This window comes from Diplotaxodon limnothrissa, linkage group LG18, assembly GCF_057381915.1.
Source record: "Diplotaxodon limnothrissa isolate DT_005_m linkage group LG18, D_limnothrissa_male_GT1.1, whole genome shotgun sequence".
NCBI classification, from domain to species: domain Eukaryota; kingdom Metazoa; phylum Chordata; class Actinopteri; order Cichliformes; family Cichlidae; genus Diplotaxodon; species Diplotaxodon limnothrissa.
Window position 1 is genome coordinate 2800815 of NC_140613.1, and position 25227 is coordinate 2826041.

The 25227-nt window shown below is 42.1% G+C and overlaps 1 protein-coding gene across 1 annotated transcript in view; it reads left to right on the forward strand.

Moving 5' to 3' along the window:
- Positions 1-20496, forward strand: part of tmeff1a (transmembrane protein with EGF-like and two follistatin-like domains 1a) — a 110127-nt gene extending 89631 nt beyond the window's left edge. The window contains exons 5-10 of the mRNA XM_085377477.1: positions 2808-2904; positions 3748-3896; positions 15137-15196; positions 18753-18879; positions 19095-19256; positions 20412-20496. Of these exons, the coding sequence (XP_085233603.1) occupies positions 2808-2904; positions 3748-3896; positions 15137-15196; positions 18753-18879; positions 19095-19256; positions 20412-20496 (680 nt within the window). The remainder of the gene's footprint in view (positions 1-2807; positions 2905-3747; positions 3897-15136; positions 15197-18752; positions 18880-19094; positions 19257-20411) is intronic.
- The last annotated feature ends 4731 nt before the right edge of the window (positions 20497-25227 follow it).

Here is a 25227-nt window from a genome sequence, read left to right on the forward strand (position 1 = left end):
GTGTGGCTCTGCGGGGCAGCATTCTAAGCAGCCGCGACCACTAAAGCACAGCTTGGCCTTTCACATCATTCAGGAACCATCAGAGTAGAAAATTGCTCAGAGGCTTTGTATGCATACGGAGATCTTCCCGCATCCTAAAAAGGCGACTTCATTCACCTTTCAGCCAAACCTAAAAGTCTGTGATAAGTCGAAGTCACTTTTTCAGCATCTTTTTAAACAAGTAATAAAACGTCGAGCTACATTTGGACCAAATCAAATTAACAAAATCAGTGATTCCCAAAGTGTGGCCCGCAGCCCCGCAGCGGGCCATGAAGGTACTGCAAATGGGCTGCATGAAGTCATTACAATAAACACTGACAACAATAGAAAAATCTAGTAATTCTCATAAGATTTTAAAATTAGAAGTAGAAAGGAACATATGATCTTTCAAACTTGGATACGAGGTAATCAGTGAGGATCAATCTGATGCAGGTGCAGAATTAGATTAAACGGATTATCATCTGATGTCATCCTACATGAAAACCCTTCAAAATAAAATCCTCTGGGGTCAGTTTCAAAAGCAACTTCTAGTGCTGAAGGACTTTTTTCACTTACAATTTAAAGCTTCCTTGAAATCTTTACATGATTCTTCCTTTTCTGATTTTTTTATTTTAAATCCTGATTTTGGATCATAGTAAATTTAAATCTCCTGCTTGTGTATTAATCAGAGTAGACTGAAGGTTTAAAGACGAGTGTTGGTGATTTTGTCCAACACTGTGATTTTGGAGTAAAGGCTCTCTTGCTTATACGTGTACTCGTGTTTTATTTCCAGTGTTTTTGAGGGTGCTGCTTGTTTGCAGTGGAGCTGCAGCTCTGATCTCACCTTTCTTTGGATTTTAAGGTTGAATAGATGTTTTAATGGCTCCGGGCGCAGCTTTGAGGATGCTCATTACATTTCCTGCGGATTAATCTCCGTCCCCTTGATGGCTCTGAGCTTTTCCTCTATTACATGACAAAATTACACTTGATGAATCATGAAAACTGCTCCCTTGATGAAAGGCGGGTTGGGATAATCCCCGCGGCTCTTTGATATTTGATGCTGTGGGTTGTTACCGCCTCATCTGCTCTGAACTCACTCCCTGCTGGAAAATAGACGCCGTCATGCGAGATGGTATTAAACGCATCCCCCTGTAATGGTAATGGTAATAATATCATAAGATGATAACGCGTTGTCTCTGTTTCCATTTGGCCAATAAGCTTCGGGAGCCTCTTCACACGTTCAGCTGTGTCTGATAGAAAAGCGCGTGAGCCGTGTCGCGTGTTGATGGTGGAAAACGGCGCCTGCGGCGTTAAGGGCACGGCGGTGCTCACCGGAACAGAAGCTGATGTGAGCTGGAGGTTGTTTTTGAAATGAAATCAGGTTTCTGTCCTGGAAAGATGTGCACAAATAATAATAATAAAAGCTAAGTATGAGGGGAAAGTGATGAATAAAGAGTTTCACAGCCAGCAGAGCAAAACAGACGGTGCGCTGAAATTAATAGGAGTTTTTTGGAGAAACAACAAGCAGAGTGTCACAGGTGAATAACGGCACACTTTTCACAGTACAAGCTCTCATCTCTGCTCCTCAGTAACAGTGTACAACAACAACACCATGGCTCCTCCTTTACAACCCGTCTTTACTTTTAAGTGAAGCTGAATTTATTCAGACGTTATAACTGTGTTTAAACAGTCACAGGTTCTGGGTTCATGTGTTGGAAGAGCAAACAGGTCAAGGTCTGGTTCACCAGTACTCAGTGTGGCACAGAGGGCCTATTCTGCTTCACCTGCAGCATGAAACAAGCTGTTTTAGCTCTCTTTAAGGCACCAGATAAACAGAAGGTGGTGGGACTTCCTGTGCCTGACATGACCATATTAGGGAAATCTCCCCTCTTTGACCTCATACAGAGTTAAGAGTAGAAACAAACCCTGCATGTATCGTAGTTCAGGCCTTGAACTTTTGGATCAGAGTGAATCACTGTGACCTGAGCTTTTGTTTTACTGAAAACTTTCACCACCAGGTGTTGGATCAAGGATACACCTAAAACCTGCAGGACTCCGGCCCTCGAGGCCTGGAGTTGGACACTGCTGGCCTAAGGTTTGGTCCCACATAAAAACACTGGTCAGCAACCATCTGGTAATCACTAGTTGCAAGGGAAAATTGTGTCTTCCCCCACTAGTTGATGATTGGTTTCTATTGAGAGTGCAATTGCTTTTTTGCTGGCAGATTCCTGCAGTTGCTCATTTCCTTTCTGAGCTGCAGCGACGCTCGAGAAATGTGACCAGAAATGGGGAGTGCTCACCTTCAAAGTAAAAGCCGCATTTCTTGAAATGTGCTTTCAGTGGTAACACACACTTCCGTCAAAGGAGAAGTTGCAATCACAACAAAGTTTTTGGTGCAACAGTTGGCTTCCCATTAGCGACTGCCAGCAACCCGTAGGTTCCACCCAGTGGTTTCCAGATAGTCACCTACTGGTTGGGAAACAACATTTTCCCGTAGCGACTGTTTATTGAAAGGGGGTCCTGTCTCAAAATGACCCCTAAGGAATCTAATGTGTGTGTTCCTTTAAAAAAATGCTCCATATAGCTACATGATACCAGTGTGTGATTTTTGTAGAAAATTGAGCTAATGCCTCCGTGAATAATACTGGTACATTTTGGTATATCTCACTGCTCACTGCACCGTCTTTTGGTCCAAAGCGATTTACAAAAAGTGAAAAGACACTGATTAATAATCATTATTGTTTAAAGGCACACTCATACTTAAAGTTTTTCTTCTTTGTGTCTTTCAGACGACGAGGGCTCGGGCTCAGACGTCGGGAAGAAGTTCACCAAGTGCAGCACATGCAAATACGGAGCAGAGTGTGACGAAGACTCGGAGGACGTCTGGTGAGTGTTCGACTCGTAACATTCATACGAAGCTCACCCCCGAGGTTTGTGTAAATACAAACTGACACCAACAACACCAAAGCTTCACTTTTTGTCTCCTGTTCTGTTTGTGTGCGGCAGCCAATCATATAGAGTTAGCTTACAGCTTGTTTCAGACAGGATAAACTGAGGCCCGGTATGAGATAAAGAAGGATTATTTGGGGCTGTCAATCATGCAAAGCTGCTCTAGGAATAAAATATATGACACTGGAAAAATCCACTTAAATAAACTGAAGTGAGGCTTTTACAGACTTACACAGAGAGAGATTTACAAATAAGATCCGTCTCCAAGGCCGTTTGACTTTTGTAGTTGAGGTAAATGAAGGTCCTGATTTCTATGTGAGCAATATATTTTCTTCTCTCTGTGAGCGTTCCTCCATATTTTTACCTATAAGTTGTTTTTTAAGGGAGATATTCTGATCTGATTAAGGACAACAGGCTTTTTATACTGTATCGATTGCAATCCCCTTCCAGGCATATTGGGCTACATAAATGAACTCGACTTGACTTATTAAGCGTAGCGAAACAAGACTATAAATCGACTGAAATAAGAGTCAAAAAGTTCTTTTTTTAGGTCCCACCATTGAACTCTGGGAGTAAATTTGAAACCATTAATCACGAGTGAAGGAGTTCTTGAAAGGGATTGAAATTAGTTCTTTGTATCTGCAGCCGGTCTGTGGAGGACTAATGAGCAGCGTCTTCGTTCCTCTAAACGCACTTCAGTTAATGATTGTGTGGCAGAGACGCGTTCAGACTGAAGACACAACATTTATTCTCCTGACTCGACTCCTCTCCTCCCTTCAGGTGCATATGTAACATCGACTGCAGCGGTCACAATGAAAACCCGGTGTGCGCCACTGACAGAAACTCCTACAACAACCCCTGCCTGGTCAGAGAGGCCTCGTGCATGAAGCAGGAGCAGATCGATGTCAAACACCTGGGCAGGTGCCCCGGTAAGAAGAAAGTGTACTTTATTGGTCCTGCATTTAACCCATTCACTCAGTGAAGCAGTGGGCGCCCGGGGAGCAGTGTGTAGGGACGGTACCTTGCTCAGGGGTACCTCAGGGTAGCTGTTCAGGGGAATCGAACCCCCGACCTTCCGATCATGGGGCCACCACTCTACCTACTGAGCTATCCCTCCCCGTAAGACCTAACGAGATTACACGATTGCATTACACGAGCTCTGTGGGCAGTTTAAAGCTGCTCAGGTTGACGCGTTGAAGCTAATCTCATCTTAAATCACAGAATGAGGCTGTAACTGTAACTCGTTTATAAATGACTGCATGCTGAAGCAGAGGTGGTGATACAGTAACACGATGCAGTTTTATCAGGCTTGTTGCAGCTTAGAGTTCAGCCCCTCTAAGGCCTGTTTAAGACTGCAGAGAACCCCGTCGTCCAACCCAGACTGTCTGCAGTCCTGTGAAGAACTACACCCGCGATGCAGTGCTTTGTAGATCCTCCTTCAGCAGCAGTAACTTCTGCATGATGTTATCAGTCTTTCACGCTCTTCTTTACGGCGTCACTTCACTTCACTGGTTTTTGCAGCATTTGTTTATGCACAGCTCTCCTGAGGTGTCACATTACAATCAGGCTGAGGTCAGGACTTTGGTGCATTTTCTTTTTCAGCCATTTTCTTGGAGATTTGCAGCTCAGCTTGGGATCATTGGACCGTTGCATGACTTACTTTTAGCCAGCGTTTAGCTGTCAGCCACACGGCCTCCTGACTCTACAATACTTTGGTGTACAGAGGGGTTCACTGCTCAAATCATCACCCCTCCCCAACCATGCTGGCAGTCTCAATAGGTATGTCCCAATTCCTTGGCCGCATCTTTCGGAGACCGCATTTGTCAGCCAATTACGTCACAGCCAGGCGACGAAGGCTGCTCCAAACGTGGCAGACAAATGCCTCCTTCATTTCCCCAGATTTAAAGGATGGGTCGGGTGTATCCTTCATGGCCCAAACTATCCCAGAATTCATAGGACAGCCAGTTCCAGTTTCCAACAATGGCGGCAGCTAATTAGTTTAAATATTACTCTTATTAATCTTTCTGGGTCACAAAATAAACTTTTAGAATGTAGCTGTGTAAACTCCAAATATCTGCTCAGTTTGTCAGGACATCACGTATTTGCAAAAGTGCTCCGACGTTTTCGTGTGTTACCCACCAGCTCGAGAGCTAGCCGGGGATTCAAGCCTCACTAGAGCCGGCGAGAACAGCGGACTCCTGGCACATCATTTTTAGACCCCTGCAGTCTTTCTCTACTCAGGTTAAGCATGATATATAAGTCACTTAGATAACTTAAAAATGTTCTTGTTTGGCTGTGTTAGTGTTTTATTTCCTCCGTCCAAAGAACATCGCTCCAGATGTTTTTGTTCCATGTTTTTTAGACGCACCTTCCTCCTGGAAACGCTTCCAAACAACTGATTCTTGTTCAATCTTCTAATTGTCTTGTCATGAACTTTGCCTTTAACATGCTGAGACCTGTAGAGGGTAAAATGAAGCTCTTTGGATTTTGTGCGCGTTCTTTGAGAACAGCATGGCGTGATCTTGAACTCCTGAGAAGATTGTGTTTTGTTAACACACACCTGAATCTCCAGACCAGCAAATCTGTCACTTTTATAGAGGCGCTCAAACCTGCTCGTGATCAGTTAATCAGGTGCATTGATTAGGAGCACCTGGCTGCTACTTACCTTCTGGCACATGTGGAGCTGACAGAGAAAGACGAAATAAAAGCTGCTCTCAGTTTCTGTCACGCTACGTTAGCTCTCCCACCAGCAAACAGAGCACTGAACTGAACCGAGCGGCTTGTTACTGATAAACGATACACTTATTTGAGCCGTGATTACACCAGTGTCCATACTGAGAATTGGGCCTCAGTTTATTGTTCAGTGTTTCGATGCTACACTGACAATAAAGATTCTGGTATTAGAGCGATATTCTCAGTGTGCTAGCTGAAGATTTTGTTTAAAAAATGTGGGTGGGTGACGTCACTTTGGCTGTGTTCCTGTTTTGCATGCAAATTTGAATCCAGTGAGGTGTTTGAACTTTTAAATGGCGCATCATACTTTGGTCATTCCACTGGTGCAGGTGCACGGTGAGTTAGAAGCTGCAGCAGAGCTGTTTTGTTCTGACTAAAAGCAAAATGGTTGCTGACTCCTAAGATGAGGAAGAAATATTGAGTTTCTTGGGTTTTTTCAGTTGCATAAACAATCCTGAATAATTGGTGTGATTATCTGCATGAGGAGAGAGTTATTTAAGTGTGTGTGTGTTTCCATGATAAGACTGCGTCAATGCCTCGTGTTTTCAGCTGTTTCTGACAGTGGTGGTGCCCTGTGACACAGAGCGATGAGATACCAAGCTGTGATTTTGGTTTTGTTTGCACGTGAAAATGTAAAACATCTCCGAGCGTCTGTTTTTTAAGCTTTTGATTTACCTCCATCATGATGGCGTACGCCTCCACCCACAGTCTGTTCAGCTCTCTGAGCTCTCTGTCATCACGCTGTTTCCTGACGTGCATGAGCGACTGGATTCAAAGCTCCACGTGCAGCTTTGTGGCGGCCGGCAGGAAGCGCTGTGTGAATAAGTGACGCCAACACCTTTTTCAGCCAGTGAGGAGAGCGGATCTCTGGAGACGATCGTGACAGAAAATGGAGGGTTTTGATAAACAGACGTCCCTCCTGTGTGACAGAAATGAGGCATTCAGTGTCACACAAAGCAGTAATTATGGTTCAGTTTCCTTTTTTTTCCTAATAACCTGACCTGCAGCAAACACAGCGCTGGTTTGTGCTCCACGTGTCCACAGAGCTGATCAATGTTCAGAAAACAAACACCGACTGACCTTTTAAAGACACTCAAGTTGAATGTGAAGGCGTTTCGACGATACCCAGAGGCTTGTTTAAGCATCGAATAAGAAACAGGAGGAAGTTGAATCCATTTTTCATAATAAACCTGAGGAGGCTTAAATAGTCAGAGAAACAGATTTGCAGTTTACCGAGTCTGAAGTCACAAATTCACAGGAAACGAATCGTTCACTTTGCAAAGCTGGATTAACCTCATCAGGCACCATCACCGACTTTACAGACTGATTGATTCCTCATGTTTCGGTTTCTTTGAAGAGACATTTTAATGCTGTGTTGGTTTTTCCTGTTACTCAGAACCATTTGATGAACATAAAGTTAGCTTGTTGACGCCAATTTTCATTTCTGAGTCTGAATTCTCTCAGCTGAGTTCTGAGATCAACTGATCTGCTTACAATAATTAAGTCTGACAGTATAAATGTGCATTAAATGCAGCTGTCAGAAGGATAACTATCACAGGTTACTGTGAAGAAAAGCTAAAACCTGATAAAGTGATCTTATTCATGGTGCACACATGAGACAATCACATCATTTAAAGCATGTTTAAATAACTTCTAGTCAACAGCTGGCCTCTCGTCCTCGTGACTCCGTGGACCAAACATTTGTGGCTTTGGTACAAAAGACGTGAGATGAAGTCTCGATGAGGAGCTGAAGCCTGTAGTAAACCCTCGCTGCTCGTCCCCCGTGGCTCAGCGAAGCTTCTGCTGATGCTTCCATGATGATCTGTAAACAGTCTGAGCCGCTCCGACGACCTTTGACCTCGACTGCAGCAAGTCGAGAGCAGCTCTCGGCTTCGCCGCTCTGTGTTCAGACAGAAATCCGCCCACTGACGCCTCCGCGGCTGTTTGATCCGATCCAGATTGGAAAATCTCACCGAATCTCAGAAAACGGTCGCCATCAGCTGTGTGGATTATGAAATAAGCTCGTTCTTCAACAATAACCCGCCCTGAAAGGAAAAACACTCTAAATGGATGAAACGAAGAAGTTTAGTACTCATTTCACTTCTTTGTATTTGACTCTTCTTTATTTTCCTCACTGAACTTTTCTTTTCTTCCCAGATTCGTTTTTTCGTCCTTCCATTAATCACACTTTCATGTTCTTCTTTTGTCTTCGGCCCTTTCTCTCCTTCTTTCCTGATGTCTTTGATCTTTCTCTCAGAAATGTAAGCTTTCCTCTTTTTATTTCTCTTCCTCAGTTTTAACTCCTTTCTTTTTCCATCTTTTTTTACTTTCTTTACTTTTTCCTTCTACGTTCTTATATGAGTCCACTTCTGTTTCTGTTTAGTCCTTATTGCTTCATTTGACTGAAACCTTGTTCTTCGTTCCTTTGTTTTTCCAGCTCACTTTCAAAAACTTGTTTAAGTTGAAGACCGTCACTGCTGCTGTTTAAATCTTCCAGTTTGAGCGTTATTCCTCTGGCTGCAGACGTGGGTCATTACTTCACATTGACTTGCTGATGTAGTAAAATGCAGGACTGATGGCGTTCAGGGCTCGCTGAGTACTGCTGACTGCACGACTGTGACCGTTTCATAAATCAGCCTCGTTATTGAAACCGTGTCAGACAAATTAATGCATCTAATCACCGGTGTTTTCAATTAAGAAACAAATCAAGTGAGCAGGAGCCGCAGTTTTAATCCGCAAGAAATTAATCCACACCTTGTTAACATCCTGAAATAATCTGACACGCAGGGCCTGCTTGGCACCAACAGCAGGTTTAAATAACATCAGTCAGAAATACAGAGTTAGTTTGTTGTACTGCAACTTTAAGTACAGTGAACAGACGCAGAGACTTCAAGTTCAGATCAGTTTCACCTACAGAGTAATATGAGCCATAACCTATGAATTTAAATCCAGTGCAGTATTTTCATTTTATCAATCGCTAAAAGAACAACTCTCAAATTTCAAAAGGCCATAGTTTGTTATAGCCTAGCTTAACCAACAGAATTCATTCTGCCTTGAAGTACTCGGGTAAAACTATCAGGTAAAGCTATAAGACAATCAAAACAACAGAAATGCAGGGAGACTTCAAAGCTACCAGAAAACTCGGAAAACTATGAGAAAGAGTTCCCAGCTGCCTGCAGCTTCTTCCAGCAAAATCAAACAGGAAGTCTGCAACAACACCACCAAAATAATAGACTTTATATGAATCGCATAACCCGTAGGGATGTTCATGCCAAATATTTTAAAAGTCATTTAAATGAGAGGGAAATAAATCACATTAGAAAGAAGAGGTACATGGTGCTGCAACCAAAACCCTCCTTACAACTGCCTCGGTCACTAGCAGGTTGCTGTGGTCGCCTGTAGTTTGCATGGAAGCCACCAACTCGTCTGCAAACACAAACTACTGAGAGGTAGTGAAACCTGAAAATGTAGGACGTTGCCTTCCAAACAAAAATTCTGCCTTAATTAAACAACAACTTGCAAACTTGTACTTGATTCAGACTTTTCAACTACTTAGTGAGTAGTTTGTGTTTGCAGATACGTTGGCATCTTCCATACAAACTGAAGGCAACTGCGGCAGCCTACCAGAGACCCAAAAAAATCCCAATTTTCCAGTGCAACACCTCTTTGTGACCAATTTCATAAGCAAGCGTCAGCCATACAGGAAGTGGTCGGGGATACTCACTTTTCTTCCAAACAGTGGTTCCATGTGGCCTCTAGCTAATCTGTAGGCCTGCCTTAATTATCATCAACTCCTGATTTGAATTCATTTTGAAAACAGTGAAAACTCGACCGTTTCTTCTTTGTTCTTTTCATACTGCTGTTTTAATCTTTTATTATTAATTTTTCATTTGTATTTAGCTGATGCCTAGCATCATCATACTGCTCTTTTAGAGGACTGTGCACAAGCATGTCTGGGTAAGCTGCATACCCATAGTCCAGACAGACAGTATAAAAGATGGATGTGACTTGTGGGTCTGAAAAGTGAAACCTGAATTATTTCTGGTAGCTACCAGTGAAACTACCTCCGGTTGCCAAAAGGCTTCACGTCCTGTAGAAGAACCTCTGTAAATACTTTCCTGTTGATGAGTTTTGGGTCTCAGTCTCTACTTTCAGGTCAATAAAACCCTGAGTTCTTTTGATAAATTATGGTAATTGTACTTGTCAAAAAAGCTTATTATCCAGATATGCTCGCTGGGTAATGACTCACTCATTACATCTGGTTTCAGACACCAGGGTGGGAAAAATTTAATCTCAAGGGAGTCACAGCAGGGCTTTACAAACTGGTGGGTGCTGACATGGTATGTCAAACATGCTATGATGAATTCTGCCCCTGTGACATCACCGTTTGGTTAGTAAAGTTTCGATGATGCTTCAGTCAAAGTGTTTCCACGAATCTCTGCAGATAAAGAGCGCAAATGCAGCATGACTCATTGTAACAGAAGATTAACATGAACAGCAGTTCTCTTAAGAACTGGAATGATCAGCATTATAGGAAATATGAGTCATCAAAATGACCCATCCGCTGACCCCAAACTCCTCCCTAACATTACCATATATGGACATTGTTATTGTAATCTTGCTTATTAGTAACCCTAACCTTAAGAGTTCATAGAACAAACTGAGGGACCATCCTGTTATATTCAGTCAGATTAGTGACTGACAGCATAAACTCACCAAGAACATGTGCGCTGACGTCACCTTCGTCTGTCAGATTTCTGTGCATTTAAAGAAGAGGAGTCGCCCCCTACTGAGCATAAGGAGGTTCATGTCCACATGCACAGTCATGGATTCATGGTTTTCCTTTCTTCTTGAATAAAATGGAGGAAAACTTGAATAAAATGACATTACTTTAAGTACATTAAAGGGGAACACTGTGGTGCATCATAATAGTAATACTGTTGGTGAAAGTGAGACTACTTTGAACCTTTTTAAGCTGCTGGTCATTTTGTGACTGCAAAACTCTGACTTGGACTTCAAGCTTAAAGTTGATTAGCTTCTAAATGACATTTGTAACTAAAGGTTTTCTTCTTTAAAGTGTTGTAGGTTTCTTGTCTCAGAAGCTTTAAAGGAGAGTAAATTACAGCCAAAAAACATGAAAAAGGAGTCCAAAGGTTCATCAGCATCCTCCAGCTTTGGGCTGCCTGTTAGTTCTTTTTCTGAGTGATTTCTCGCAGTTTTATAAATTTAATCCCATGTTTGATTCTCAAATATGCAGAGCATCTTTTTATGGCAGAGATGAAAACACCGTTGCGATGAGTCACAGCTCCTCTGAACCATCACTGAAGGTTTCTTCCTCTCAGAGGAGCCGAGGGTGAGGTGCAAGTGTTAGATGCAAACCTCATTTGCAGTCACAGTTTGCTGCGTGATGTTTTTCAGAGTCTGTGCCAACACCCAGAGCTCCTCCAGCCTCGGCACAGCTCTGAGCCTCAGGTCTAATTTATGTTGATGGACTCACCTTGAATCACAATGTAAGATAAGATAAGAGATAAGATAGAACTTTATTAATCCCTCGGGTGGGTTCCTCTGGGAAATTCGACTTCCAAAAAAAGCACAGCAACGACCGAAGTTACAGTTACAGAATTGTTATATATATATATATGTACACACACACACACACACACACATATATAAATACAGAGACAAATATAAATAAAATATACAAAGGGGATAAATAGAATAAATAGGAATAAAAAATAAAAATACAAGTGAATTGCACATTTCAAGTATTGAGTCTATTGCACTGTTGACTATTTACAAAAAGTATTGCACAAGGTATTGTACAGTGAGGTGAAGAGGCACTACAGCTTAGTTGTTCCCCCCTCCTTTGTCCTCCTGTTTCCCCTCCCTCTCCCCTCCAGAGAGGAGTTAAACAATGTGTCGTCCTGCTGGAGATGCACTCTCTGCAGGTGCCAGCAGGAGACCCTAACCTGGGAAGAGTTATGGATTTCTTGTCAGTGGTTATTGCTTTTAGGTGGCCAGTGATCTGATTGGCTCAGTGAGGTGGCAGGTGAGGGTGAGTGGGTGGTGAGGGTGGTATTGCACCCTGAGGTGAAGAGCACCTGCCACCTTCTCTGATCTGTTATTTCCTCAGGGCAGCAGGCCAGTGACTCAGTGCACCACAGCCAAGAAACCAAATTCAAAGGATTTGAACACATTGATCCTGTTATTCCACAGCGGCGGAGCCAAATATTGGTCGAATGTGGACCTGTGGTTCACGTAAGCTTGTTAACTGATTACAAAAGCTGTAATTCTCTACAGCTCCAGCTTTTTATTAACACCAGTCATGATTTGTTAGAATCGAGTTTTTCATAGTGAGAGATGCAAACCACACATTAACATGTTAATAACTAACCTGACGATGTGGATGGATCCTTTCAGCCATTCGATGATATTTACACTCAATTACACAAGAAAGCTCACAGAGTCGAGACCAGGAGATTCTACAAGCTAGCTACAAGCTACAAGCTTGCAGCATGAAATCACCCTGACATAATAATCTGTGACTCATTTGGACCCAGAAATAACTAAAGACTCTGAACAAGTGAAGAAGACAAAAGCTGTTGTTCTTGACTTTACCAGGCAGTCAGATAAGACCTAATGGCTCATGTGATACCGCTCTGCACACCTACACACATTATTTAGCCCATTAGCTTCCTAAAGCCACTTTGCAACCCACCACCAACCCAGGTGGTCCTTTTCCAGCTTAGTCAGTGTATTTGTTCTCATTACCTTCAACTGTAAATTAGTCCACCAGAAACATATTTTGTATATTGATGTTTTTATAAATCCCAAATCTTTCAGTTAATTTCTGGAAAACTTTCCATTTACATAATGAAATATTAGTTGATATCTAGATATAAATATGTGGATATTTAAAGAAGACCAAACCCACAGTTGTACCACTTATTGATTTATGTGGATAGTAATGAATTTGGGGACGTCACATGCCCCTTTATGTGGGAATAATGGTAACTTGACTATTTATTCGTCAGCCTCAAACTACAACTTGTGTTTGTATTCACAATATACAGTGAAGTGTAAAAGAGTTTAAAAGTGCTTAATTAGCTTTACTAACAAATGACTAATTTGTTCCGACACACCTGAATCAAATGAATGACTTGTTAACAGGCCTTTGCCAAACTTGATGCTGAAGAGGTAATCAGACCATTTGATTCAGCTGTGTTGGAGTAGGGATGCATCTGCAGGACAGCAGCTCTCGAGGACTGGAGTTGGACACCCCTGGTCTAGGGTGTCCATATATTAATGCTTATACCACATAAAATTATTATAACAGTTTGTCATTCATATTTTTCTTGCATCAGCAGACTGTTTTATGATTTTTATTTTTTGGTTGCAAATACAGAAAAAGCGGAGCAAGAGCAAAGATGGGAAACAATGAGGCTTTGGGGAGATGCTGATGGAGGGAGGGAGGGGGAGGGTAAGATGGAGACAAAGAGATTTCTGTCAATATTTCCTCAGGAATGATGGAGCATTAAAAATGGATGAGTGTGCGTGTGTGTGCGTGTACACATGTCTATGTGGAGACCAAGTGCATTTTGGTGCATTATGAGGACAACTTTGTAGAATGTGGGTTTTTTACATCCTCACTTTGGGTGTGATTTCAAATATCAACAGACAAAATAAGGACCTGACCTTAAAAGTCAGGCTGATGTCTTAGTGAACTGTATTGACCTTATAAAACAGAAAATTCAAAGTGTCTCCCATCTTAACTGGCTAAATCACCATGGTTACGGTGTAAATGTTTTTATACTTGATTCTAATCTGCTGCTGAGTTTATTCACACTGCTGAACCGTGCATCGAGAACACCTGATTTCATTTTGATCTGCTGACAAACTAAAGCATCGTCTGTATTAAACCGTGGAACAGTAACTGTTCATGGTTAAATGTATCCAGTTCTCATGCTACTGGCACAGTGTTGCATTTCACTGTTATACTTTTTGTGTCCACTCTATGTTCCTGAGTGGAGGAGGTGACACTCATAGGGATCATTTTGTGTGGAAGAGTCATATATCCCAGGAAACACTGCCACATGTGAGCACGCACAGAGCCTGAAGCACAAAGCCCAACTTAGAAGAGATCACTGATAATCGCTGTTATCACTTACACAGAGATTTTAAGTTTCGTCAGTCGGTAAAGGCAAACGAAAGCTGTGCTGTTATAATTTATTCCCTGTGAAATAAAATCTTTCTTGGATTTTTTTTTTCATTTATATGTGTACACTGTTCCACTTGTGGAGAATCATATCAAACATGGCCAAAGTATCAAATAATGAATTGACAGTATGAAAAAATAAGCCCTGTGAGAACAGCCCTGGGTTAACTTGTTCTCTGACCTCAGTAAAGACTTTGAAATGAGTTACATAGTTCATAATTAAGCTAATGAGTAGACGGTGTTCTTGGTTTCTCACTAAACTATACCTCTGATCCTGACATCTGGATTCGAAAGGTTATGATTAAACATTGTCCTGGGAGTCCACCACAGCCTCGCTTCCACCAGTATCTACTCGACTCTACTCAGTTTGGTTTGTTTGTACCTCCTGTGCGCATGGGGTTGTTGTAGCAATGCGGCCAAAAGTCTCGTAACATCATTTGTATGCGACACATTTCCTTCGTTGCCAGGTTTCAAAAATGGCATTTTAATTTTTGTTAAGGAGTCAGTCTCATGACTCGTCGAGTGACGCCATTGGCTGGCCACTGGTGACACCACATTTTTGGATCCATTTTTAACGCGGGCTGAGCAAACGGGTTCTACCACCTTATAGGAAAAGTCTACAAACCGAGTCAAGCCGAGCTAAGTAGGTACCAGTGGATAAGGGCTATATGTATACCAGGGTCCCCACAATGATAGACGTACAAACCGGAGTGTATGCCCTGTTTAACATTCGCAGCAGATCCTCCTGCAGACGGCACGAAGACATGAAGCCTGTCAACAGGAAAATAACCACAACAACACAAGAACCCAAACCCTGCTGCTTCTTTGTTTATTGGCACCCACCACTGTTGGCCACACAAAGCACACACAGACCATCAGACTGACCCACCTCGACTCTAACAGAGCGAAACTCAGATGGCGAGTAAACATCCCCCGACATCTTTCACTTCCTTTAGTCTGTCCTGAAGAGTAAACACACAGACACACACACAGAGTCAATAAACAGATCACAAAAGACACGATGCAAGACAGCGAAGAGGAAGTCAAGCGGTCAGGCAGTGTCTGTTTCACCCGAGGAAATAGAAATGATCTCAAGCCGTCGCCTGGATGGAAACGCTGAAATCTTTGTTTTCCATCACGTTGGGAAAAAATAAACTGTTGGAGCTTATTTAGAGAGGATTTCTGAATGTAACCGACTCCATCCTTCTGTTTCTTCTGCAGCTGACAAAGAAAAACAGGGCAAGAAAGACGACGGCAGCCCTTTCAAAGGAAACGTCCTGGGTAAGGAAGCTCAACACGCCTCATGTTCCTTTTTTGCCAGGTTGCTGCACTCTGCAAGTTAACGGAAAATGTAGATTATTTCCACCTGATTTTTTCCCTATTATTTTGCCCCTGTGAGTCATACGAACACTGCCCTCTCCAGCTGTGTTGTAGAGGTTCAGACACAAAATAGCACAACACCCTCAAAGCTCCATGCAGCTTTCCAAACACTTGATTTTGTATTTATAGTCAATAAAAATGAAAAAGAAAAATAATGTACTGTAAACTGCTCTGACTGTGTGTGACTTCCAGCGTGGATCACAAAGCAAAAAATGATTTAGAGGAGAGGATAGTGTAGCAAGTTATCAGCTAACACTGCAAGATACGTCTGTAAACTGCACCTGATAATTAGCACTGATTCACATAAAAATGTAGCATTTAATTTGACTCCTCAAAAGTGGAGCAGACTCCTTCCAACACCACAAACATGCATGAGAGGTCCAGTTCAGCTAGCAGAGCGCTAACAGCTACAGCCAGCTGTTAGAAAAGCCTTAAAAGATGAACTCTTTATGGACATTTTAACATGAGGCTCCATCCCCACATCCCCCGAGAGTCTGTGGGGATGGAGCCTCCAGTGGCCAAGAATGACCCCATTAGGAAGATGTTGTGCAGTGTGTCAGCACAGCTTTTACCTGTACGTCAGTGTCTTTGTTCCCTATGTTCAAACCTGAGCATCATTAGCATCATGCATATATGAGAACACAGAGACAAGTCAAACTGAATCTAGAAAAGATACTTTCAGGAATCAGATTACTGTTGGCAGCGACAGAGTTTCCTGTCAGTGCAGATTTGCAGCTCAGGTGCATTCATACCACAGGTGTGTTGACCTAACGATGGCATTAAATGAAGAATTACAGGACGCCGTCCATCCAGACACGAGCTTCTACTTGTTATTCAGTCTGTGTCACTATGTGATGGATATGCACAGAGCTGAGCCGCTAGCATGGCTAGCAGTCTGCGCATTAACAACCTCTGGGACTCTGTTTGTATTTGCTCATATTATATAACCACACTGTAAATCCACTTTTCCTGCCTCTAATGCGGTAAAACTTCCTGCGGCCTTTCGGCAGCCTGTTAACCTGCGTCTGAACCTGCTGAGGAGCAACAGCAGCAGGATAAAACCTAATGAAAATCTCCTTAATACACAATAAGGTCCTCAGAGGGGGGCAAGAAAAAAAGTGCAGGAAATCAAAAGGCACAGCTCTGAAAGAAAGAAAGTACACAGTTTTTTAAGCCTGATCCCGGTGCGACTGTGTGATTTCTCATAAGTCAACATGCAGATTAGAGGAGCAGAATGAGGGCATTTCAGCGCCTTAACCATCAGCTGCACGACGCAAGTGTTGAGTCTGGAGATCAAAGAGGAGATGAAACAAAATCGAAAGCGTTTTATTATCTGCAGAGCTCGCCGTGCATTTACAACGTCTCAGGGGGAGCGATTCCTCCGCAGCTCCTTCGCTCCGAGTTTTAACTCGGACAAAAGAAGCGCGGGATTAAACTGCAGCATTGTCTACATCGCAAACAGGGAACGACACAGCAACACATTTCTGCCTCCGATAAAGAGCTGAGAAAGGCTGAGCTTCTCCTTCTGTGCCGCGTTCAGGTGACCTTCACCACATCGGCGCCTGTCCTTCAAATAAGTAAATCATTCAGTGACGAATGAATCAAACCGCGGCGTGTCCCTACTTGCCCTTCACTACAAGCTTTCATCACTCACGGCTCCCAAAGACAGTGAAAGGTTAAAAAGGCTCAACTCAAAAAGGGAGTGAAGAAGTTCACTCACAAAAAAACCTTTTAAAACAACGTTTTACCACAGGCGGCTTAAAAGATCGATTTTTCTGACTCTGAGAGGGAATAAAATTTATAAGATGGGCTTGATGTTTTTTCCAAAATGAGCCAAAGCAGAGAAGTTCATTATCTCATCGGGAAAGTGTTCACTAGGATCAGAGCAGAGGATCCTTTTCCAACAGGAACAGAAGGGTTCGCTGCCACACAGAGCGCCCCCTGCTTGCCACTAAAAAGAATGCACATTTGTTCTACTTTATGTGATTTTACTTCAGTCTGGATGTAAAACGCGGATTTAAGTCACGCGTCCTTTCTCATAGCCAGCAGGGGGCGCTGCTCTCACTGTCAGTCAGGTTGTCCTATAATCTCGTTCAAACATTTCATCCAGCAGCACTCAGACAGTCTTAAGCTCGCGAATCTCTGAGATGTCATCGCGGCCATCGTAAACATGGCGAACAGCAGAATTTAAAATTGGTGACACGCACACACAGGCGGCTTCTTGTTAACAGCTTCCTTCATGTTAATGTGGATTTGGTATATAACGTTTCAGTCACTTTAATGAGCAGCACAGTTTGCTTTGTCAGCTTTTCCTCTAAGACTGCAGTGAATCATAGCACGGAGAGACAGATCTGTGTGACTTATTAGGATTTATGCCCTCGCACAGCGCTGCAGCGCACAGCAGATGACTCCGTTTGTGGCACAGCACTTCATTTATTATTATTATTAGGAGCATAAAATGTAGATCTGCTTTTACCAAATTTAGCTTTAACATTAAAAAACAACAGTATATTGTTATTATATTAATAATGTTCGTTAATTGAATGTAAGATGAGCGACGTCACAGTCAAACTCAATGAAACGTGTCTGTGTGTTCAAATTACCAAATATATCTTTACAAAATTATGATATAAGATCAAATAAAGTAAGATGTGCTTCATTTATCCCAAAGATGGGAAATCACTGTTACAGCCCAGTCTCAGGTCTTTAAATCATCATGTAGTGAATCTATTGTCTCCTCTTTATTTCACACAAATGGACTTATTTCCTATTGAAACACTTTATCGCAAATTTGTCCTCGCTGGCATGAAATATGTTTTATGTCAGACGCACAAATCTGGGGTTGAGACCGTGGGGAGGCTCAAACGAAGCTTTAAAATAAACGTGACTTTTTCAAACCCCAAACAATTACCGTTTAACACTTGAGCCAAACCAGGTGACAGGCTGCTGGTTATGAGCCTCTTTATGTTGTGTTTAAATGATGTGTGAAAATCTGATCGTGGGTCTCTACCACCATCCCTCCGAGCTCCTACTACAAACTGCTTTTACCTTTTAAAATGGGAAATCATTCACACTTGTAGACCTGTAAGATTAAACGCCGTGTTCAAGGTCGCTGTCCAGAAACACACATCAACAGATTACAGGTTGTGACTGTTTCACAAACTGCTGTGAGATCAGATTAGGCCAAATATGAAAAACAGCCTAGTTCAATCAAATAAACATCACAAAACAAACTATGGAAGAAGATTTGTTCCGTTAAATATAGAAAAAAGGGAAGAAACTAACGAAAATGAAAAGCTTACAAAGGAAAATCTAACAAATCATCATCAGCATTGTGGTAAAGATTTGTGTTTGATACAGAAACTATAAATCAATATGTAATAAAATGTAAATCAATAATAAAAATCCCTTTATTGTTCTCACCTTGTGTCTCTGATTTCTCGTTTCGTCCTTTCAGACACCAGGATTGTGGATCACGGAGAAGGTTTCTACCCGGGAATGTCCATCCCGTGTGCCGACAGCTTCTCCGGCTTCTGCGTTCACGGGAAATGTGAGATCAACAAGTACAACATGGCCACCTGCAGGTTTGTAACGGCCTCCGCTGTAAATGTTTCAAATAAATACATAAAAATGAAGCGTTTGTTTTTACTAGAGTCCAAGTTAATGGATCTCATCAGAAGTGTGGTGGTAAAAGTGTGAAATGTCAAAGTTTAAATCATGAAACAAACACAAAACTATTACACCATCCTAAAGTATGTAACATGTGACATCACACAGTCTTGTTGTGTGTCCGACTCAGATGTGACGCAGGATACAAAGGTCCTCAGTGTGACGAGCCTCAGGACTTCAACATCCTCTACGTGGTCCCCAGTGGACAGAAGCTGCACTACGTCCTGATCGCCGCCATCATCGGAGCCGTGCAGATCGCCATCATTGTTGCCGTAGTGATGTGCATCACAAGGTACTCAAGTGCAAAGAAAAAAATAGTGTTTAAAGTTTTAGTTGTCAAATATTTATGTCTTTACGTCTCATTAAAATACTTACAAAGTGTTAACTGATTTTAGTCTTTAGCATTTCTGCTTGATACAAAGCTTTTGTGTCCTTACAGTATTTATCAAAAGAGCGACATTTCTTTCACAGGAGCCTCAACACTGTAATAGCAGTAGTATTGTGTTAATTATTTTATACTTTACTAGAAAAATAGATGCAGCGAGTTGACTGAAACATGAAGTCACAGTAAATAAGGCAAAAACAGAGTTTGTACAATGTTGAGCTGGTTGGTTTTCCTGCAGTGGCAGTGTGGATCATTGGGATCATTACATGCTAATGAAAAGCCTGGTGGTAACTTTCTGCATTAATACACCATCAGTTGTGACGATCTCCAACACGACTGCATGAAGTACAGCTCCAAACACAACAGAGCCTCCGCCATGTTTTACAGATGGCTCCCCTCACCGAACCTGAACTGAACATTCGTCCCGTCATGAGACCTGTGGTCACTGATTTTCAGTCCAGGTCTTGAATAATAATAATAATAATAATTCCTTTTCACTGGTCACTTTTTATTCCTCCACTTAAGAACACACCACGCCAAGATATGTGTTCAGCAAATAGCTCTCTGGGAATCACATTGTTGGTGTAAAAATACTCTTTTATATCTGTCAAAATGTGTTGCCAGTGACATTTTTGTGGACTGAACTAAATAAACTGGAACACATTATGAGGTTTTGTGACACGCTGCCTCGAAGATACAATTTAAAAATGTTTTTTTGTAAAATTGCCCGTTATTTGTAGACACAACGCTGGTTCAGTGCTTGAGATCTGTGCCCTTTTTATGCTCGACAAACAAAAAGAAAGAAAAACACGTCCTCTGTCTGAAAATGGTCAGGCAGAGAAAACCTGGAGAAGTTTTGGCCAAGACCACTTTAGGAGTCTGACTCCTTGGAAAGAAAATATAAAGAAAAAGACTTTTGCACAATACTGTACAATGGCCGATCTAAAATCTAAAAAAGAAAAGGCACCAAATTGGGAGATTGACTCAATCACAGCATATAAATCTGATTTTAGTAACGGACACAAATTGTAACACCGACTTTCTCGCTCTCTTTGTCTTCAGGAAATGCCCGAAGAACAACAGGGGTCGCCGGCAAAAACAAAATCTCGGACACTTTTCCTCGGACACTAACAACAGGATGGTATAGCCGTGTCTGCCGGAGGTCTTTTTTGATAATTGTTTTCTTACGGCGCGGGAATATACCATTTTTTAACAGTAGGTGTAGTGAGTTTTCTTTTTCTCCTAGGAAACTGTTAAAAGAAGAATATTTATTTCAGGGGCCTTATTTTCCCTCCTTTTAATTTTGGATGGCATCTTTGCGCATTTATTTTTTATTTTTTTCCTCCAATGCCGCAAATAGTTCAAGGAGCCGATTCAACACAACCCGCTGTCACTTTGCATCGCCGCCATGTCCGCCGTCTCAGTTTTCCTGCTACGAGGTTTTGTTGAATGCTTTGCGGTATCTTTGTCGAGCTGGCTAACAGAGTCACATCTGCCCCTCTGGAATGTGCTATTTATTGAAAAGTTGATTTCTTTGCCCCTTTCTTTTCTGCTTTTTACTAATAACGTGCAGCTGATTACCAAATGCAGTGTTTTTTGTTTCCGTCCTTTTTTGTAGAGGTGAGAGGGGCCAGCTGGTACCATAGATATGTTTACACTCATCCTTTGGTCCATGTAAAGACTTCACTGTGTTCAAACAAGCTAATAATTTATTCTTACCATGAAGAATTCTTTTCTTGAAAGTAGCTTTTACTGGAAGTTTTTATGTTAACTTTTCTTCGAAATTGTAGTTTATGTATATTAGCATGACTTGTGATAACTGTGTACTGTGGTGTAGTTTTAACTTTTTAAAAGGAAAAGTTGTCGGCCTCGATGCCTCCTCCGCCCCTCCTTCAATGGTACGGTTAAAAGTTGGACTGACGAATGGAGGACGAAGGCGTTAGTCGGGGGGTGGTTTGGGGGTTTTTCCCTGAAAAGGAATGTGCATTGTCTGGAAATCAAATGTTGGCTTTATCAAGACAAGGAAACACACAACGAGCATTTCTGCCCGTCGTTGATGAAAGGAAAGTAAAACCAGTAAAGCCATGAACACAAAGGCAGGAATGCTGTATGCAAGATTGTAAAGGAAGGGCTGGACTTCAAATCGACGTCAACGTCCTGACGGTAATTTTCACGGAAGTCTTGGTTGCTTCGATCAAGGATTTTCTCTGAATGTGAGGGAATAATTTTGTTTTCTGTTTTGTGTTTTCCCCTCAGCAAAACATTCCAAGCACAGACGATCCCACGAGAAAAAATAACACAGTAATAATACAGAATATAGCAGCGTTCTGTTCTCTGGTATGAACATGTGTGTCTCATGGTTTTAGATGAAATCATAGCGTCATTTGGCCTTACGTTATTCACACAAACACAGTCAAGTACTTTCGGCGAGGAGGAGGAAAAATCTGATCAGTATCCTGAGTAATTTAGTAATCCTAATAAATAATCCAAGCCTCCTCTTTTTGTTCTGTTTCGATGTAAAGTTTTGATTATTTTTGTAATGGACGTTTCACCTGTTTGACTTCCATGCGGCAGCATCGTCTAGATTCTGAGAGTGTGCTCGTGGCTAAAACCACAGCCCCGAGCAGGTCGCCAGCACGCCGGCTAATGTTAAAGCTTTGCCCGTCTGCTAGAGTCTGAGTGACGTAAACGTCATCTCGTGGACGTGCCTGCAAGTTTCTGTGAGAGTTTCCGATGCACCAACTACGTTTGCACCCCAGTTGGTGGAAATGCAGAAAACTGACTGGACTGACGAGTCGGCCGTGCCGTCTCCGGCTGTCCGAGTCCACAACAGACTGTAATCAAGGCTTAAGAGGTGACACCATGACAAGAGCAGTTGGAGCTAATTTGGTGTTATTTTTTGTGTGAATGCAACGTACGACAAGAAAACACATTTGAGGTTTGCTCCGACAGCAATCACGCCGACGTTTCCGTGGGATCTTTGTGTCATCTGGTGAATGAGTTCTGTGTCGTTCCTCGTGTCCCTGACCGTCACGAGCCTGTGCGACTCTGAGTCCAGCTTTGTGTTTTTGTTTGTCACAACATCCAAATTTCATTTCAAATTGTGTTAAATTTGAAGGATGTCATTCTTCAGTGAAAGTGAACTTTAACACATTTCTGAAGGTGCAACATTTCATTTTAAGTAGTGCTGTCAGTGTTAATCTCGTTAAAATGACGTTAACGCCATAAGGTGGCAAATCTCCATTAGAGAGTTAACGCGGATCGCCCCATTCGAGGGGCTGCACGGCGCTAACGCATTAACAAGCTAACTTGTGCATCGACGCTGTGCAGCCGCTCGCACGGGGCGACCCGCTCGCACGGGGCGACCCGCGTTAAGGTGGCTAATGGAGATTTGCCACCTTATGGCGTTAGCGTCATTTTAACGAGATTAACACCGACAGCACTAATTTTAAGTCTTGTTGTAATAATTCAAGAGGTCAGAAAATCCTTAAATCTGTTTTTCACCAAGTTGCCAACTTTCTTAAGGTCTGACTCATTTACGCTGTATTTAAAGTTGAAGTTGGTCAGAGAGTTTGTCTGTGGGAATACAACACAAGAAAAATATCCTCATGTATTTAATGCAAACACAAGTGTCAGCTGATTTACTTCTAAAATTTAATTCAGAAACCATCCACCAGCAGCGAACTCACATCATCCACTGAGACCAAACAGTCCTTTGGTTCAGCTAATACACAAAAACGACTGAATAACTGTAAATAATTTACTGTATTTGCTGGTAAAGGTGAGACATGAGCAGGTGATGCCGCCAGATTTCACGACCACGCCCCCGAGGCTGTGCCCAGGTCCAGGGAGGTTTGTTTTCTTCTCTGTATGTTTCTGATTTGACGTTTTCTGTACCGTCTTAGTCTACATTTACAGGTTGTAGGTCAGCCCCTCCCCCCACCCCTCTGCTGAGCAACGTGTTTCTACTTGTTGTCGACCATCGCAGCCGTGACTTCTCTAAATGTGACTAGAATGTGTTTGACATGTTATATTCTGCATGTAGACTCGGCGAGGCTATTTTTGGTCTCTGACGAAATAAAAAAAAGAAAAAATGTTTTTTTAATGTACACCGGAGTGCTGTGGCGTCATTTGATTGAGTGTCCTGTGAGCTTTCTCTTCGATTTCTGCGTCTTCTCGTGACTGATGCTCTCGTGTTACGGCACACTCGACGCCCTGTGATGAATTAATGATGTTTTTTAAACTGAGTGTTGAGATGACCTTCATCATCAGTCGCTGGAGACCAGAGACAGTTTTGTTTTTCCTGTACAGACACGATGTCCTCATTTCATACTGAACACTAAAATTACACATTATACACCATCTCTGCCCCTTCATCAGCACGATTTACAACCTGAAGAGGTGATAAAGCCCAATTCTACTTTTTCTGCATAATCATCATACAAAATGTAATCAAATGGAAAAGTCTCTTTTTAAAACTTGTCTTATTAGTTTTAATCTTTTAACTTTATGCATCAAGCAAACATTAAATTCTATGCAACATTCTCTGACTGGAAGAAATTAGTTTAATATTTAAACCTATTTTCTGCACATTCCAGCACATAAAATAAAATATTTTTTGTTTTTACACTCAGTCTTTCAAATAGATGCAAGTAAAACACAGCAGAAAATAAATAAAGTCAAAGACTCAGCAGTCCTGTTGCTCTATTTTCACCTGTAAAGCAGGACTGCGGTAGGCGGAGGTTTACCCTGGTGCAGGTGTGCGCAGCTGTCAGTTGAAGAATCCGTGAGTTTCTCTGTGAATTTTACATTACTTCGTAGCGCACTCTGTGCTTGCTTGGAAGTTTAGGGTTTTTTTTCACTGTAAAAAGAAGTTTTCTTCCCACGCACAGCGGACGCTAATGTTTTTGTCACTTTTTATGGAATCAAACTCAAAGTAAGGTCAGTACTTCCACGCTTTAAACGCAGCACGCGTTTAAAACAAACTCGAAGTCCGTCTTAATTTTTTTTCTCCCATGTCCCCTGCGGGGTTCCGTACCTACAGACTTGTGTTCAACCACCTGTTTTTAGGGATGAAAAGAGTCGCCCCCTGCTGGCACATAAAAAGAATGCAGGTTTAAGGCACTTAACTTTAAGACCTGGAAACACCATCCATCTATTATACAGCGCCAAGTCACAGCAACAGTCGCCTCAAGGTACTATATATTGTACTGTATATTGAACCAGGCTCAGGGAGGGGTGGGGCCATCTGCCGTAACAGGCTGATGTTATTTTCACTAATAATTAGACTCTCTGGCCCTATCCACACACACACACACACACACACGGGTATTTTAATACTTTGAAAAAATAGGTAACTCTGCCCTTAGAATAAATTCATAATTTGATAAATGTCAAAATGATTAGGGTCAGGAGACAGATGAAGGCATGAGCCAGGTGTGAAGAAGCTGAGTCTACAAAAAAAGTTTTTCAGGATCTTCCTCATATTCTCCTGATACAAAGACAGTAATGGCGGTAAAAGCTGGACTGTGGGATGACTTTACTTTCTAATATCTGTGCAGCATCATCTGGCACGACCACCAGGCTGCAGCACATGAAAATGAACTTGGCTCACGGTATTTTGTACTCACCTATCAGATTTAATTAGTCATTAAGTGGAGCTGCCAGAGTCGTGCGTATCTCAGTATAATAGTGTTCAAATGACAGAGCGTGGTTACAGTGTTTACGTGCATCAGCCCTGATGTGGGAGTTTGTGGTTTGAAAACAAACACAGATGTTGGATATGAAAGTCGTACTTTCAGCTCCCACTATCGCTGCACCCCCCCCTCACAGGAGCGTCGACTGTCCAACCGAATTCTCCTGGTGTGCAGATGTCAGA